Source organism: Conger conger, chromosome 4, assembly GCF_963514075.1.
Source record: "Conger conger chromosome 4, fConCon1.1, whole genome shotgun sequence".
Lineage (NCBI taxonomy): Eukaryota > Metazoa > Chordata > Actinopteri > Anguilliformes > Congridae > Conger > Conger conger.
In genome coordinates this window covers 9,503,500-9,520,540 of record NC_083763.1, presented here as the reverse complement: position 1 = coordinate 9,520,540, position 17,041 = coordinate 9,503,500, and the positions used below count along the sequence as shown (strand labels likewise).

At 48.1% G+C, this 17,041-nt stretch overlaps 1 protein-coding gene across 1 annotated transcript in view; it reads left to right on the top strand.

Moving 5' to 3' along the window:
• Window positions 1-17,041, top strand: part of ncanb (neurocan b) — a 131,912-nt gene that overhangs the window by 31,446 nt on the left and 83,425 nt on the right. Inside the window, exons 2-3 of the mRNA XM_061237793.1 lie at window positions 4,294-4,373; window positions 16,033-16,425. Of these exons, the coding sequence (XP_061093777.1) occupies window positions 4,301-4,373; window positions 16,033-16,425 (466 nt within the window). The 5' untranslated portion in view covers window positions 4,294-4,300. The remainder of the gene's footprint in view (window positions 1-4,293; window positions 4,374-16,032; window positions 16,426-17,041) is intronic.

The window sequence follows — 17,041 nt, the reverse complement described above, 5'->3', positions numbered from 1 at the left end:
TTGTCCCTGTCCTTGTCAACGTGCGCACAGCCAAGCGTAGCCACACGCGGACACACTAGCACTTACACACACACACACACACCCGAACGTAGTCACACCCGGGCACGCTGGCTCTCACACACACACACACACACACACACACACACACGAGCGTAGTCACACGTGGACACACTCGCACTTACACACACACACACACACACACACACACCCGAACGTAGCCACACTCAGACACACTCGCACTTACACACACACACACACACACACACACACACACCCGAACGTAGCCAAACTCGGACACACTCGCACTTACACACACACACACACACACACACACACACACCCGAACGTAGTCACACGTGGACACGCTGGCTCTCACACACACACTCACACACCCGAACGTAGTCACACCCGGGCACATTCGCTCTCACACACACACACACACACACACACACACGCCTGAGCGTAGTCACACGCGGACACACATTCTCTCACACACATGCTTGCACACACACATACACACACACAGCCCTCTTTACGATGTCGTTTTATTCAGGTGTCAGGAGAAGGTCTTTACTGTCACAGCACAATCGGACACACACACTCACACACACACTCACACTCTCACGCACACATGTGCACACACGTTCCCGCGTACACACACAGTATGCCATTTTGTTTATTTGCCGAAATAGGCTCTTTATCTTGTACATATTCAGCGCTGAGGACAGTAAGGAAAGTAGAAGGCTCCCCAGTGATGTGTACACGGCAGTACGGTCGCCCCCGGAGACGACAGGTGATCCACAATATCAGACCTCGTCTCTGGGTCACAGAACGCTCCGGAACATCAAAACATCTTTAACTCTCCCGCACAAACTCTCGACACGGGCAGGCCTGGAAATTTCCGGGTCGTTAACATTCCTCTCCTCCTGCGTGCGTTCATGCCCTCCGTGATGGGAAGAACAAACCGGAAAAAACAGCCGCTTTTCCGAGCGGCTCACTGCGGTCCCGGCACGCTCCGGGGGAACGGAATGTCAGTGATTCATGCCAATTGACAACGCGACGCATCACTTGTGTCCCGAAAATGCATTCTGACATTTTCCTTCATCATAAAAGCACTACAAATTGCGCCCTCTCAGATTGCATGAGCAAGCTTTTAGCGGCAATTGCGTGTTGTTTTCATCTGCGTAGCCTTTTATGATCCAGGGGAAAATAAATTAGAATTTCTGAGTGAAAGTGCTCTAACCTGACACATCAGTGCTCAGGAAATCGGAAGTTGCCTTGCAGTCGTACAATGGAAAATAACGCAATCGCACGACTGCATATTTGATTATATTTTAGGCCGTGGTACAGGACCCCTGTTTTTAACCTGATGTCGCAGTTGTCGACAGTGAAGTGTGCAGTGACAGTTAGTGAAAAATGTGATGATTCTCAGTGCACTTCACTGCCTCCCACCTCTCTCCACTATAGAGACGGTCTGGACTTGGTAGAGCTCGCATTATGTTGCTTGTGTTGTGTACCATTATGGAAAGCAGGTGTAAATGACAGAGACAGAGTGAGTCTGTGACAGGATGTGAGGCGGACACTCGTAATGCTGAATGTCATTAGTACAGAAGACAGCATGTGAAGTATCAGTGAAGATTCTCACAGTGTTGGGGGGGGGGGCATTTTCAAGGAATCTTGGAACCTGCATATTTTCTTCAATTAGTGAGACCACAGTGCTTTTTAAAGAAATGTACAGTGTGTACCTGCTTGTGTGTGTGCACGAGCGTGTGTGTGTGTGTGTGTGTGCGTGCATGAGTGTGTGTGTGTGTGTGCATGTCTGTGTGCATGTGTATGTGCATGCATGCATGCGTGAGTGGATGTATGTGCTTTCATGTGTGCGTTTGAGAGAGGAATCTAAGGGCGAGAGGCAGAGAGAAATAGAGACAAAGAGACAGAGAGAGGAGAGAGAGAGAGAGAGAGAGAGAGGGAGAGAGAGACAGCCCAGCTCCTCAGCCTCCCCCCCGCACGCTGGGCCCAGTGAAAGCCGCGTGGCTCCAGCTCCGAGATACAATTATGAGATAGAGTTCCGCGCCCCTCCACTGCGATGGCAGACCTGATGGAGGTTACTGCCTGGCAGCGGAGAGGTCGTCGGCCGGATGAATAACAATCCGGCCGGGCCTGGGCAGATGAAGAGAGGGACGGAGCGAGAGATGGCCAGGAAAGGACCAAGATAGCGGTGAGGGCGCTGGATGTGCACGCTGCCACTGAAGCGCAGAGAACTCAAACAGCTGAACACACGGCCTTTAATGGTGAAATAGAGAGAAGTATAGATCTTCAGGAGGTCTATTCCCTGGCGTATAATCCAGCTATGACCGGCTTGACTTTACCACCTACTGGCTGTTTCAAAACATCGCTTGAGCTGGTCAAACCGTGTCGAGTATGGAGCTGGTCTGAACTGGTCAGTCAGCTGTTTCAAAACCTAGGTTGAGCTGTGTCTTTTCAGCAGGGTTGATCTGTAACTCAATGGCATCTGTCATGTGAAAACACAGCATTAAACAAAATGGCCGCTCGAACGCTTCGGCGAAGCGAAAGACACTCTCTTCATTAATTACTGTTCTGATTCGCACCCAGCCGCCAAGGGAGGCTGTACAGTATCGCTGATTCTCTTTGAGACTGTCGCTGAGACACTCCGCTGGGACCCTCAGCGGAGGGAATCGAGCTCGAGCGGGACTGCTCCCGTCTCCGGCGGGCGTGATGATTAACGGCCGGCCGCGCTGTGAATCTCCGACGGCTCCGCTCTCGGCGTTTGCGCGGACGTGACCCGGGCCCGCCCCCTCCCCCCCGCCCCGCGGTGTAGCCCCGGTGTGAGCCCGGCGTCCCCTTTGCCTTTGAGCCGGAGAGAGTGTGTTGTAACGGCGAAATGGACACCGGCTATCCGTGTCCCATCCCGCTGAGCCGGGCTCTGGTTTCGCCCCGGGCCGCGGGGTCTGAAACCGCGGGGCCATCTATTATTCATGCCGGTATTCTGTGTCCATCAGACAGGGGCCGTCTCCGGAGCAAACACGGGCACCGTCCTTTCCTGGGTATCGCTCTCTCTTTCTGTATTTTTTATCTTTTTTCCTCCCCCCTCCTCTTACATTCTCTCTTTTTATCTCTCCTCCTCCCTCACTGTCACTCTCCCTTTCTCGGAATACTCGTATGTGCACAGAAATAAATTTCACATCTTTTCGGGCAGTGGCAACCGACCCTCCTCCTGGAGATCTACTGTCCCGTAGGTTTTTAGTTCTAACAAAGGGTACCTCATTCAACGGCTAGAATCCTTGTTGAGCTGCTAATTAGTACAATTAAGTGTGCCAAATTACAGTTGGAGTGAAAACCTACAGGACAGAAGATCTACAAGAACATGGTTGGATACCACTGTTTTAGAGTACTCCTGCTAAGAGTGGGCCGTTTGGGTGTTCTGGTCTTTTAGCTGCTCTATATTGCTGTGGGTGTAATCTGGGACGTGCTATTTTGACTGAACAAGCAAAGTGAAATTGCTTTCCATTTTTTTACAAATTTTAATGACATGTTATTTCCAATGTCTCGCAAGTGCATTTTGTGTACGCTACAACCTCTTATTGAGTGATTCATGGGAGTTAGTGTAATGCAGACTTATTGAAAACAAGCTCTGTATGTAATAATTTCCCTGAAAACACTGTCTCTATTTACTGTCTGTATCATGTACTATTTGCCGCTTTATTGTGTTGATTTATATTATATTTAGTGCAATGAAAGTATCCAGTTCCCAGAAACACATAGATTTTGTTTTTGACAGAAAACAAACAAACTGTGGGGCATAATAATAAGCAAATGACAAGAAATTGAAAGGTTGGGAGTATGATAAGGTGGAAGTCCTGCCCAGATTTTGTTGCAATCACCTGGATTCACTGATTCGCACACATCTTCAGCCAGGAAGTAGAACTAATTAGAGAAATCAGCAGGCGTCAGTGAATCAGTTCGTTGATGGAAGAAACACATGGCCGGACTTTTACTTTCTGACCAATGGTCTTTCTGCCTGTGGTCGCACTGATGGAAACGGGGAATTTAAGTCTCTCTTTTGTTCCCTTCCTCTCTCTCTCCCTCCCCTCTCCCTCTCTCTCTCCCTTTCTCACTCTCTCTCTCAAACTCTCCCTCTCTCCCCCCCTCTCTCTTACTCTCTCTCTCACTCTCTCACTCTCTCACTCTCTCCCTCTCTCTCCCTCTCTCCCTCTCTCTCTCTCTCACTCTCTCACTCTCTCCCTCTCTCTCTCTCTCTCTCTCTCTCTCCAGGCCCAGGATGGGGGGAGTGGGCTGTGTGAACGGACTGCAGGCTCTGCTTGCTCTCTTCCTGCTCCAGGTGTTGGGCCATGGTGAGTACTCATGATGTCCACTTTAACCCTCTCTGTATACTCTGTTTAACCCTCTCTGTATGCGCTGTAAATCCGCTGTAAATACAACTCTAACAGAGTACCAGGTGGGACCATAAGTACTTTGTCAGAGTTGATTTAACATTGAACATTTTACTGTGTGCTATTAAGTCAGGAGACCACAGTCAAGCATGTGTTCTCCTCCAAGGCATGCGATATCAGCTGCCACTTTATATCACAGCGAAGTGAGAGGGACATAGTTCAGCTACAGCTCAACAGGCGGATTCACAGGCACCTGATCCGTCGACCAGTAGGGGTCGATTCAATGTTTGTCATATAGGGGCGGCCTGTAGCGTAGTGGTTGAGGTAAATGAATGGGACACGTAAGGTTGGTGGTTCTAATCCCGGTGTAGCCACAATAAGATCTGCACAGCCGTTGGGCCCTTGAGCAAGGCCCTTAACCCTGCATTGCTCCAGGGGAGGATTGTCTCCTGCTTAGTCTAATCAACTGTACGTCGCTCTGGATAAGAGCGTCTGCCAAATGCCAATAACGTAGTGTAATCCTGGGCCAACCAAAAACCTTCCCTGGGTGATATTAAATCCCTGTGTGTTTCCTCCTGCGTTGCTATTGGCCAAAGACGACAGGGCCGGTGGTCGGTCCAGATGCCGCACCTGACCACGGGGCCTGTCCTCACTCCAGAACCAGAACAGAGTCTAAACAGGATAAGCCACCCAGCAGCTCTCCTCGGATCTGTACATCCGAAATACGGTGAAAATGGAGGTACATTTTAGTCCTTCACGGATCAAATTGAATATCTCCTACCGTGTTCTAGAGTAATGTACCTTTTCCAAGCGAAAGAAAATAAATGTAGACATTTATTATATGGCTAGGGGTACAATTTAATGTCCCTATAGGGTGCTGCCCCAGGGACGTCCATTTGTAACTTTTATTTCTGAGAGAGTTCTCTCATGTTGTTCAGGTTCAGGTCTGAAAGAAAAGCGCCAGACGTCGCCTTGGCATGAAAAAGTATAAAAATAGTGCAGAGGCGTCAAGTCTCTCACCTGAAGTGGAGGGCTACAGTGCTGGGCATGGAGGTTTTCTTTGTTGCCTCAGCCCCTGGTGGTCCTGAAGAGAGAGAGGGGGGCGGTTTGAGCAGCTGACCGGCTGCAGGGGCTGGAGAGCTGCCCCCTGGCGCCCCGTACGAGCGCTGCTCGCAGTAATTGGGCTCAGTGCTCCTCCCTGGGCTTCGGGCTGCCGGCCTGCGTCCACGCACCCCAGCCCGGCGCGTTTCTCGCTCTTGGCAGGCCTCGACGATTTTTGGACTTTTGCTCGGCCCGCCGATAATTACGTTCGCGGAAATTTCCAGAAGCGGCGACGATGGGGCCGTCTCCCGGCTTCGATTCATCCTCCCCCCCCTGCAGTCTGACTGCGGGAGAGCGGGGAACGGGTGGCGCGCGAGTGGCAGCTATCTGTGTGCGAGAACGTTTTTTGAAGGCCTCTGGTTCACACTTTAGCCAGTGTGAATAATTCCCTCTGATTTCCGCGGCAGGCATGCCGCAAGCATCTGGAATAATCTTGTTGTCGCTGCTTTTTTTCGATGATGTCCTCCCTGCGGGTTTTCTTAACACAGGCATATTTCAGGACAGACTCGTGGTCCCCCGGGCACACCCAGATTGACTGCGTCTTTGTAGCATGAAGCAATACATGCTGTCATTGATCTTCCGCATACACGCGGAAAAAGGTATGAGATCAAAGTGCCCCGATCTAGACTGGTATTTGTTTTCATTCCAGTATACGGGAATCCTGAGATCTTGGATCCAGGAGTTGATAGATAAGGGTAGAAAATTCCCAGACTGTGTGCTAGTGCGCTGTCTCTGACTTCCGAGGACTGGAACCTGGAAATAAGGCCTCTCTATCGGTGACAATGATGCCAAACCTCCCCTCCATTTTATCTGCTCAGTACAGGCCCTGGAGAGTCTCACATTTATATACTTATCCTCCCACTTTGCAGTTTGTCCTTAAAAATGGAGGAACGTTTTTCCTATTTACTCAAAATCCTTCATCAATATAACTGGCCAACTTACTTAAAACTACCAAGAGACTCAATATGCTTTTTTAAGTGAAGCAAAAAGCTACAGGTATCTTACGGCAGCTCGAATTATTAACTATTTAAGGTGTAAAATGTGGGATTAGAATGTTATAACTGAATGAACATTAACATTAAGTGAACATTCTAATGCTGATGTAACAATCATTACTGGTGACTGAAAACAATGGAGTTCTAGAACACTGACATAGAATTTTGAAACGGCATTCCAAAGAAAACCTATACTGTTCAAAGGGTTTAAGGACAAGAGCACAGCAGGGCTGGACAGGCTTGAGGGATCTCCCAGGAAAGGGGTCAACACCGTGCACCCCTGCCTCCTGCTCTGTCCTCCACCATCTGCATAGCATTGTTCATGGTCTCTTTTCCTGTTTCGGTGGGTTGAATTCATCAAGCAGTTGCTTGTAGGGGCACGTAGAAGCGAAGGTCGGAAACACGGGGAGCCAATGGGAAGGCCGGGCCTGGTCTCTGCCGTAAAAGTGAGCCTTTAACAGACCATGGCCGCAGCGGGTATGCACCGCGGGACGGGGGAGTTCACTCGCTCCGCGCACATCAGCAAGAAACGGACTCGGAAAGCTCTGAGGACCTTCTCAGGGCCTGTTGTGCAAACCGCAGCGCTCTACTTTTGCTTGTATTAAAGATTTTTTTTCACAAATGCAACTCTCTCCCGGGCTCGGGTGAATAAATATGGAAATGGCTGACAGGGGCGGTTGCAGTTTGCCTGGATGGGAGACGCTGTGTGTTTGATGGTCCAGCAAGAGGCCAAAGCCCCACGCTGCCCCACAGTGTCCGACTGTGTGCTTACCGGTCGGGGTGCAGGAATTAGTCACACCAGCAGCTTCTGTCTGCACTTAAAACAGTGCGAGCACAAGCTCCCCACCAGATTCCTCACCCGGGGCACAATTCATATTCATGGAGCCCAAGGAGGGGGTTGGGTTTGGAGGGTAGAGGGGGGGAAGGGGGGATTTCAGGATTCAGAGGGCCCGTCGCTGCCATGGGAATGTCATTACACGCCCCTGTTAGCATCTGCCGCCGGGCCCAAACCCAGACCCCCTCTGTTTGTTTTTAATCCGGTGTCTGATTTGTAACCGTCCGTCAGCCTGAGTGAGATCAGATTCTATCACTCCCAAGGAGACGCAGGCGACTCAGAAACCCAAGATGGAGTCGGAGGGACATGATCACATGCTCACGGGGGAGGAACTTTCCGTCCTCTACGTATGATCCAACCCACCTGGCCCCCCATCGCAGGGCTCCGGGTTTGATGAGGAACGCTGGCATCCCCTGCTGTACAATCCACCTATAGCCAGCTTGAAATTACCAGCTACCAGCTGTTTAAAAACATAGCTTGAGCTGGTCAAACTATATTGAGTGTGGAGCTGGTCTGAACTGGTCAACCAGCTACCAGCTGTTTCAAAACATAGCTTGAGCTGGTCAAACCATATTGAGCATGGAGCTGGTCTAAACTGGTCAACCAGCTAAACCATGTCGAGCTGGGAGCTGGTCTGAACTGGTCAACCAGCTACCAGCTGTTTCAGAACATAGCTTGAGCTGGTCAAACCATATTGAGCTTGGATCTGGTCTGAACAGGTCAACCAGCTAAGCTATCAAAACCTAACCTGAGCAGTTTTATTCGGCAGGGTTATCTGTGCGTTCGTGAGCGAGCGCGTCGTTCGTGAGCCAGCGGGTTGCTCGTGAGCAGGCCGCGGCAGGAGGAAGAGGAACGCCTCACTTTGGAGGGCCTGGCACTTAAGTGTGTGCGCGGGGCGGCTGTAAATTAAAACCTCTTTGAGGAAAGATCTCTGCGTGTCAGGAGCCAGGTTAGCTACTTTACGACCGCTCGGCGGCCGTCAAATCCTCCCTCCTCCGCCGCATCCAGCGCGCTCCCCTCCCGCGCGCCAGTGCGCCGCCGTTGCCATGGTTATCGTTAGGGATGATTGGGGGGCGTCGCCGGCGGCAGGTTGCAGACTGAGCGCGCTCAGTCGCCGGGCTTTGTTCTCGCGGATGCTCAGAGCTGAGACGGCGGCTCATTGTTCCTCTTAGCGGAAACAATGGGTTTGCGCTCCGCGCGCCTCGCCCGCGATTGTAGAAGCACTCCATTATTATCGTTCACGTTCCCGTTCTGCGGTGTGAAAACAAAACAAAAAAAACGCTTTCTCAAGAGGGAACCCTGACCGGGACTACGTAATTGTTTTAAATTCAAATACTTTTCCACGCTTTAGTGCCCTGCCGGGCAAAAAAAAAACAGCTATGTTTTGAAACAGCTTGTAGCTGCTAATTTCAAGCTGGTCAAGCAGGATTTTACACCAGGGTGAGCTGGTGCGTTGGAACCTATGAAATACTTTCAAAACCCTGCAAACCCGGCCTTCTGGTACTCTCGGTTGGGCTCAGTTGCACCAGGCGAGATCAATCGAGCGCAGAAAAGTATTTGAATCCGAAACACTTTCGTGTTCGACCCCGGTCCCGACTCCAGACGCAGAGTTTTTACGTTGCCTTCTAGAACCACTGCGGCATCCATCGCGGAGGATTTGCATTGGAATTACCGCAGAGGTTCTGATTGATTCAAGTCCGATATGATCTTAATTCTGAAAGTGTGGCTTCAAACGGCGCCGGGTCAGATCGGCATAAAGAAAGCTATCAGAGGGTTATTTCACTCGCTACAGGAGGGGAGATTGATCAGTTTTGTTTCTGCCTAGCGGGTAGCTGGAGACAATAGGACCACTATCAATACAGAAATCCATTACAGGTGAGACCTTTGTCAAGCTGGCGGAGGAAAAATGGCGATCACAAAGCGATTATTACCTTTTACCATAGTCATTAACCATACACGGCTCTTTATTTTCTTTGTTCTTCAGCACACCGGGTAGAGAGGTTCACTTGACAACGTGCCCGATGATTTGTCAGTGCTGAGCTAAATAGGTGGCAAACACAACGCTGTCAAAAGATATAAGTCAACACGGGCTCTGTGTCCCATCAAAAAAAAAAAGAACTGGCTCTATCTCTTTCTTTATTTCTCCATCTGCCGGCGTCGGGCTTGGCAGGGAAGGGTGCGCTCCCTCTATTTGTCCCTCCTCGCGTAAGTTAGACTGTGTCTGATTGCGTCTCGTTTTGAGGGGGGGGGGGGTTAAAAAAAAAAACCTGGAAAAAGCAGACGGATTTTCAAACAAAGGAGGGTCTCTGGTGGGTTATGCTTGTAAAAACATTTCCATCTAAATGCAGATTTGCTGTTTCTGCTGCAGTTGGGGCCCGCGCTGCTTAGATTCATTATTTAACCATGTGGGAATAAAGCAATTTTTCCCCCGTTCCCTTTAAGCCATAATTTGTTTTATTTTTATTTTCGTGAAAAAAAGTATAAGCGTTGATTTCTTTTGATTTAGTGTTGCAAATTGGAGAGGGGTAGAAAGGATTACAGTACAGGGTGGGGAAGAGAGAAAAAAAATCAACAATTAAAGACAAATGTTTTTAGCGAAGTTGATGAAGGGGAGCGCAGATTCGTGGCACTGGAACTCCGTGCCTGCTTAATTCGCTGCACAGTTTGCCCTCTCCAGTGAGAGAGCATTAGCACGGCTAAAGCAATAAGGATTACCCAGGAGCTGTTTACCCAACTCTGCTGTGGCGAGGGTTGGCAAATATGACTGCCAAGATGAATTATCAGGCAATTAAAACGTTTAAGAAAGAGGCACTCCTCATTGGGGCATATTAGGAGGATGCCAGAATTAGAATTTTTTTTTTTTTTTTTTGTGCAGTTGCAGATGGCTCTCCGTACAGTAGATGCCCTAGTGTCCCTGGCACGTACAAAGCTTCTTCTTTTTCTTTCAGGTGCGAGATTCTGCAGCGGACCAGCTAAAGAGTGTATATTAACCCTTTATGGTGGTGGTGTAAGATTGCAAAAGTGTGATGAGAACGTTCTTAAACGAACGTTCTAATGCTGATGTAACAATCATACCGGTCATTGAGAAGCAGTGGCGTTCTAGAACACTGGCTGAGAATGTTGGAAAGACGTTCCAGGAACCCTGCTCTTCAGAGGGCTGACGTCCTTCCAGGTCGGGGAGGAAGTGTGTGGATCTGGGGGGTGGCCTGTGTCCCCCAGCTTTCCTGCTGCTGATCCACCTGACTGGGATCTGTGAGCCTGAGCTCCTCACTCCACATAAGGCGTCTGAAAGACACGGGCTGTTTCCTTTGTTACCTCATTATCGGGCTTAATAAAAGGCCTAAGAAGAGCACATTTTCTCCTGAGGAACTGCTGGGAGTTGGAGCTCTGGGGTTTTTGTTGGCATATGGACTATTTTCATTGTTGGATTGTTTTGAGGCTTTCCACTAATTATTTCAGAGTGTTTTTTTATTTTTGTTGGTTGTTAAAGAAAGGGCAATCAGCTAATTAATGACCATTTTGTGTTTTGGTTTGTTCACCACCTGGACACCCTCAGACCTTAAGCACAGTACATGCGTGTGAGTTGAATTGACCCTGGGCATTGTACTGTGCAATTGTCATCCCCAGTACGTCCAATCCCAGCCGATCTTTCTGACAGCATTGCAGCTTATTTACACGCTGACTTTGCCTCTTCCTGAATGGCGGGATCAAATTTACCTCCGCACTTCTTTCTTTAACACTGATATTAAAAGAGGAAAAGACTCAGCAGTGAAGCTGTCTTTGGGACACTGCTGTCACTTAAAAAGGACGTTTCGTGGAGAATAAAGACCGCTTTAGGTTTCAAGAGCCTTCACATGGAGAATAGAGACTGTTCTCGGTTTTAAAGGACATGGTTGGAGAATGGACTGTTCTAGAGTTGAAGGGGCATTCCATATAGAACGAAGACAAACACTGTTCTAGACTTACTATAACAATCCGTGTAGAATTAGATATATTCCATATTTCTGAGGGACAACCCATGTACAATAAATGTCTGAGATTGGAATAATGCATAATGTACATTAATGAAATCTTCATATGTCACGGAATGAAACAGCCTGTTCACTTGCTGTTCAAATAAACGCTCAACGTGGAACATTTGCGTCGAGAATCTCCTTTGACTCCAGAGCTTGTCTCACAGTTTCTCATCTGCAGATCAGGGAGATGATCCCAGTGCTCCCGCTGTGTAAGAAATGAGATAAGATAACATAAGGCACGGTGAGATAAGATAACATAAGGAAAGATAAGATAAGATTCAATAAGATACGATTCAATAAGATAAGATAAAATAAGATAGACTTTATTGTCCCAAAGGATATTTCTCTAGGGCATAGCCAACAGTGCCCGCTGTATAAAATAACATGTGAAATACAAATACAAAACATGTAAAATACAAATAGTCATCAATCCAATTACGCGTGTGTATATAGCAACACAAACGGCGCAGCAGCTACATCAGTGTTACCCTCTAAAATGGCCCCCTGCCAGACCGTGCCTGGGGGTGTCGGTGGCAGAGTCCTGGGGGTTGTGCGCTGCAGAATATAATTCATGTGTAACGGCCTCGGCGCGGCCCCAACGCGGAGACGAAGAACCGCCGGGCCAAGAAGCGAAAATGTTAAAACGATGACAAACGCCGCGTTTAGCGCTTAAATGCTTTTAATCTACGTACGAGTGCCTCGTGTTGGCGTTAATCTCCCCGCAAAGTGCCGCCTCTCCCCATGAGCGGCTCCAAGACGGACGCGCTCGCCGGGGTCAGCTCTGAAAGACGTTCAGCCGCCCGGGCTGAGTGCGTGCTGGAGAGCACTTGTGGAATTAATGTGAAACAAAGGACAGCCATGTTGCGCACGGGGCACCGCACCGGAGAGAGTGTTTTCCGCACTACGAACAGTGATTGATGGTTAGATTATTTAGATTACTTATCTTTCCAATGGGGCTCCCTGGGTATGCACAGTGGAAGGGGGGAGGCATGCTGTTTTCATCTACATCAATGTGTTAATGCTCCAAAAAATGTTTTTTTTTTAAGACGATATAATGGTATGTGACTTATCGGGGAGCCTTTTTCAGCTCTTATTTTAATGCGAAAATACCTTAACATAAATAAAATAAAATAGCTTTTACAGGGGAGATTTGGCCAACAGGAAGCTGAATAAATTAGTAAACAAATACAAAAAATGACACAATGACAGACAAAAGCATATTCGGTACAATAAGGTACATTTTGTCTGTCGCTAATTGATAACCTATGCCACAAGTAAACAATGAAAGGACTGCCAAAAAGAAAGCAAAGAGGCTGAAACAATGGGCATGTCTTATACCTGCCATTAAAAGCAACACCTATGTTCCGGCGCTTACTGACAAAAACAAAACAGTAGCACGGTAAAAACAGTGTTTATAAACATGCACATTAAACGCTGAGAAGTCATACGTTCTGGCAAAGCTCCTTGTTGTGGAGTGTGTTCATTAGCGATAAATCTGGATAAATATAGATAAGAGGCATGAAGACTACAAGCCGGAAAAACAAAATTAATTGTCACACGGACCTTTGTGCATCAAAATGTGCAAAGGAAATATGAAAAACAACAAGTAAACTAATCTCGATCTTGCCATCTGGGGACCCTGGCAGGGTTTTATATGGGGGAAATCAGACTCCAGCTAATTGTTGCTAATTCGTAGTCTTTTCTGAAACTGACCCAGTGGTCAGGAAAACACACTGCCTCAAGGTTACAGAAAAGAACATTTAAAATAAAATGGTTATGCTATTAAGGAGACACAAAAAAAAAGGTTCATTTGAACATCCAGACTCACAGAGGTACATTTATGGGAAGGAGAAGAAAGCTTTGAGTGGTTCCCATTCCAAAGCCTCCAACAGGCAGAAGCAGCATTACTGTGCAGTAAGCTACCGAGTTTTGGAACATACACCGTCTTTGTTTTGAAAAGCTTTGTAAAGGAACAACAAAGTTTGAGTCAGAATCTTTGAACGGCATCAATCATGCTAGCTAGCATCCAATCATATACTTTGTCTTTTTTTCTACTTACTCATAGCCTGATAGCAAGTTCACGCTTCAGTGGTCTCATAGTATTTCTGCCAATGTTCAATTCAATTCCATTTTTATTTATATCGCGCTTTTCACAGAAGACCGTCTCAAGGAGCTTTTACGGAGTAACTGAAGAAAAGGGAAATACCAGCCCTTATATTTTCCCCATATTTTCACTAGCACTTGGAAGTTAATGCTTCAAGAACTATCTCAGTAGTGAATGGATTGCAAGTGGCAAGAAAGCAACAACAACAGAAAAACGCAATGCCATACCTTTTCTCAAAGCACATACCGCAGTGGCCATGGCTGAGGTAGTTCCCCACTTCCCAGGGGGCCGCTGGGTGTGACAGGGCCCGTCATGGAGGCGCCACACACGTGGGATACTGTACTGAGGATGTACACTCACTGAGCGCAAAAATGTAATTGAATTCAATTGAATATTGATAGAAATACAATGTGACCATTTACCGACTTGCTATCAGGCTATTAGAAAGTAGAAAAATAAAATTAAATAAGTATATGATTGGATTCTAGTTAGCCAATAATGCCATTCGAAGTTCCTTAGAGAGCTTTCAAAAACCAAGACAATGTACACTCAGTGAGTACTTTATTTGGTGTTTATTAGACTTCTTTTTTAGACTTATTGGTCTTCTGCTACTGTAGCCAATCCTCTTAAGAGTTTTGACACATTGTGTATTCAGAGATGATCTTCTGCATACCTCTGTAATGTGTGGTTATTTGTGTTACTGTCACCTTCCTGTCAGCTCTGAGCAGTCTGGCCCTTCTCCACTGACCTCTCTCATTAACAAGGCATTTCTGCCCACAGAACTGCTGCTCAGTGGATGCTTTTTGTTTTTTCGCATCATTCTCTGCCCACTCTCGAGACTGTGTGAAAATCGCAGGAGATCACCATATTCAAGCCACCGATAACCATTCCACGGTCAAAGTCTGAAAAACAGCTGAACCTCTTGACCATGTCTGCATGCATTTAGTTGCTGCCACATGATGCAAGCTGATGTACAGGTCGACCTAATAAAGCGGTCACTGAGTGGCATTTTTTGGCACTGTTCTGTGGGAAGCCAAGCGTTTCCACTTTAGCCGAGAAGGAGAAGCGTGACATGCAGCCCTGCTGCAGCTGTGCTCTCCTTTCACTAAGTCTGCTTTCAGGCAACATTTTTAAAAAAGTAGAAAAGGGAAACAAACAGAAACGCCGTCGGGCAGATGTGAAAGAATAGCAGTCTGCTGGCCTGGCTGAGTAAAACCCAGATAACAGAAACACAAGCTGCACTTTATCTACCACTTTTTCCAGTGTGTCTCCATATTATTTATGAGCTTTGCTTGCGAGTAAGAGGTAAAATCATTTCACTTTTCTGCGTGCTGCCCACTCTGAATGATATAGAAATGTGTAATTTCCCCTCAAAGTACAGGCCGAGAGTTTTCAGCGGGGGGGGGGGGTTGGCGTTTCCGGGGTGTTCGAGGTATTTTGAAGGGAAATTAATTAGCTGATAGCGGCCGGAAAAAGGCTCGTGAAAGAATTGCTTTTTGAGCCGAAGCCGAGATAAAAGATTGATGCTCGAGAGCCCGAAACGTACGGCGAAGGGGTGAAAGGAAAAGGGCTCTGCGCTGTTCTGACTCGTGGCTCGGAGCCGTGGTCTTTCCGGAGCTGGAGCTCGCTTGCTTCATTATCCGGGAGAGCGACTCAAGTGCCGGGAACAACGGCTTCCTGCTTCATCACTCTCACACGAGCCTCTGATACAAGAAATTAAATCGAGGGGATCAACAAATTGGAAAGACTGCAGGTGCACGAGAGAGCTGAGAATTATTGAAATAAATCAATAAATTAATTTCCCGGCCGCCTATGTCGAATGCCGCTCTTTCTTCATACATACTGTGCCGATCATACCAGCCTGAAATTAAATTTCATCTTTCCTGTATGAGAAAAAATATATATATATCAGTGATCTTTCTCGTCTGGTTCCACCTGGTAATGTCTAGAGCAAGCATCGGTGATTTTATTAATAGATGGCATTTCAAAGTGGACCTCATACAGTGAAAGATTCTGATTGGAAGTAATAATGTACTGTATATAATAATACAGTAATGATTACCTTTGACTGGAGAATGAGCCCCCTTGGTGACAGAAGGCTCTGTCGGCTGATTCTGACATCCTGACGCTTGTTTCATATAACCTTTTCAGGTTTCTGCATAGACGTTCCTGCAGGAAAGGAGAGTTGTTAAAAGCCGAGGTAGGATTGCCGGGGTCCAAGGGGACTTGTTATCTCGGAGGATCTAGGAATTGAGCGACGGAGCTCCGGAGCCTTAGTTTGAAAAGCACTGCCGCACTTGAGCTCTGCTCATTCTGAATTTCATCACAAAATCCTTTGTTGTGAAAAGTGATAACGCCGTCGATTCGCCGTCGTCGGGCCTCGTTCGAGGAGGCCGTCCTGTAATTGGCCGTGGGATTAGACGTGACCGTCGATTAGCCGACCATCTGCCGGCGACCCAAAGCGATGATTGACAGGGACCCGGACTGCGGGTCTCGCGGACGGGCCGCGGGGGGGGGCAGCTGGCCGGTTTCCGGCCGTTCCCTCACGTCTCTCCCTCTCCCTCCGCAGACGTGGGCCGGGCGGAGACGCTGGTGAACATGCGCAAAGTCACCCACCAGCCCGTGCGGGAGCAGCTGGCCGGCACCGCCGTCCTGCCCTGCGTCTTCACCCTGCGGCCCAGCCCCTCGCACGAGCCGCCCCGCATCAAGTGGACCAAGGTGTGGGGCCAGAAGGGCCCGGGCCGGGCCCGGCGCGAACAGTCGGTGCTCATCGCCAAGGACAACGTGGTGAAGGTGAAGAAGGCCTTCCAGGGCCGCGTCACGCTGCCCGGTTACCAGGACAACCGCTACAACGGCACGCTGGCGCTGACGGGCGTGCGCTCCAGCGACACCGGGATGTACCGCTGCGAGGTGGTGGTGGGCCTCAGCGACGAGCAGGACACCGTGCCGCTGGAGGTCACCGGTGAGTTCCCACAATGCACCGCGCCCGCTGCGCGGGTCAGCCGCTGCGTTACGTTACGTTACAGGCGTTTTGCCGGACGCTCGTATCCAGGGCGACGTGGAACCGAGTGCATACCCATAACCAGGGACGAGTGCGCTGAAAGACCCTCACTTATGATGACGACTATGTTTAGAACAGCATTTCAGGTGTATTTTCCTAGTTCTGGATGTGATGCTTTGACTTATGGTAGAACCTATGCACTTGTAAGTCGCTTTGGATTAAAAGCGTCTGCCAAATGACAAAAATGTAAAATGTAAAAAATGTAGAGGGAAGTATAGTTTCAAGTGCTAGGAATGACCACAAAGATCAGAACTAGGACCTTCTATTTTAATCTGAGACAAACAAACGAAAGTAGCAATAAGACAGTCTTCGCAAACACAACGCTAGTCGTATATACTGTACTTGTGCGGGAACTACAATAAACATTTTATATAGCTAAATGTATAGCCAAATCTTTCGGCAATGTACAGTGATGTCACAAGTAATTTATCGACATGTCTTATCAATGAATGAATTGGTGTATTTGCGTCAATACCCAAATAGAATTAGCTACAGTCGAATGGGTTTGCTTAATAAC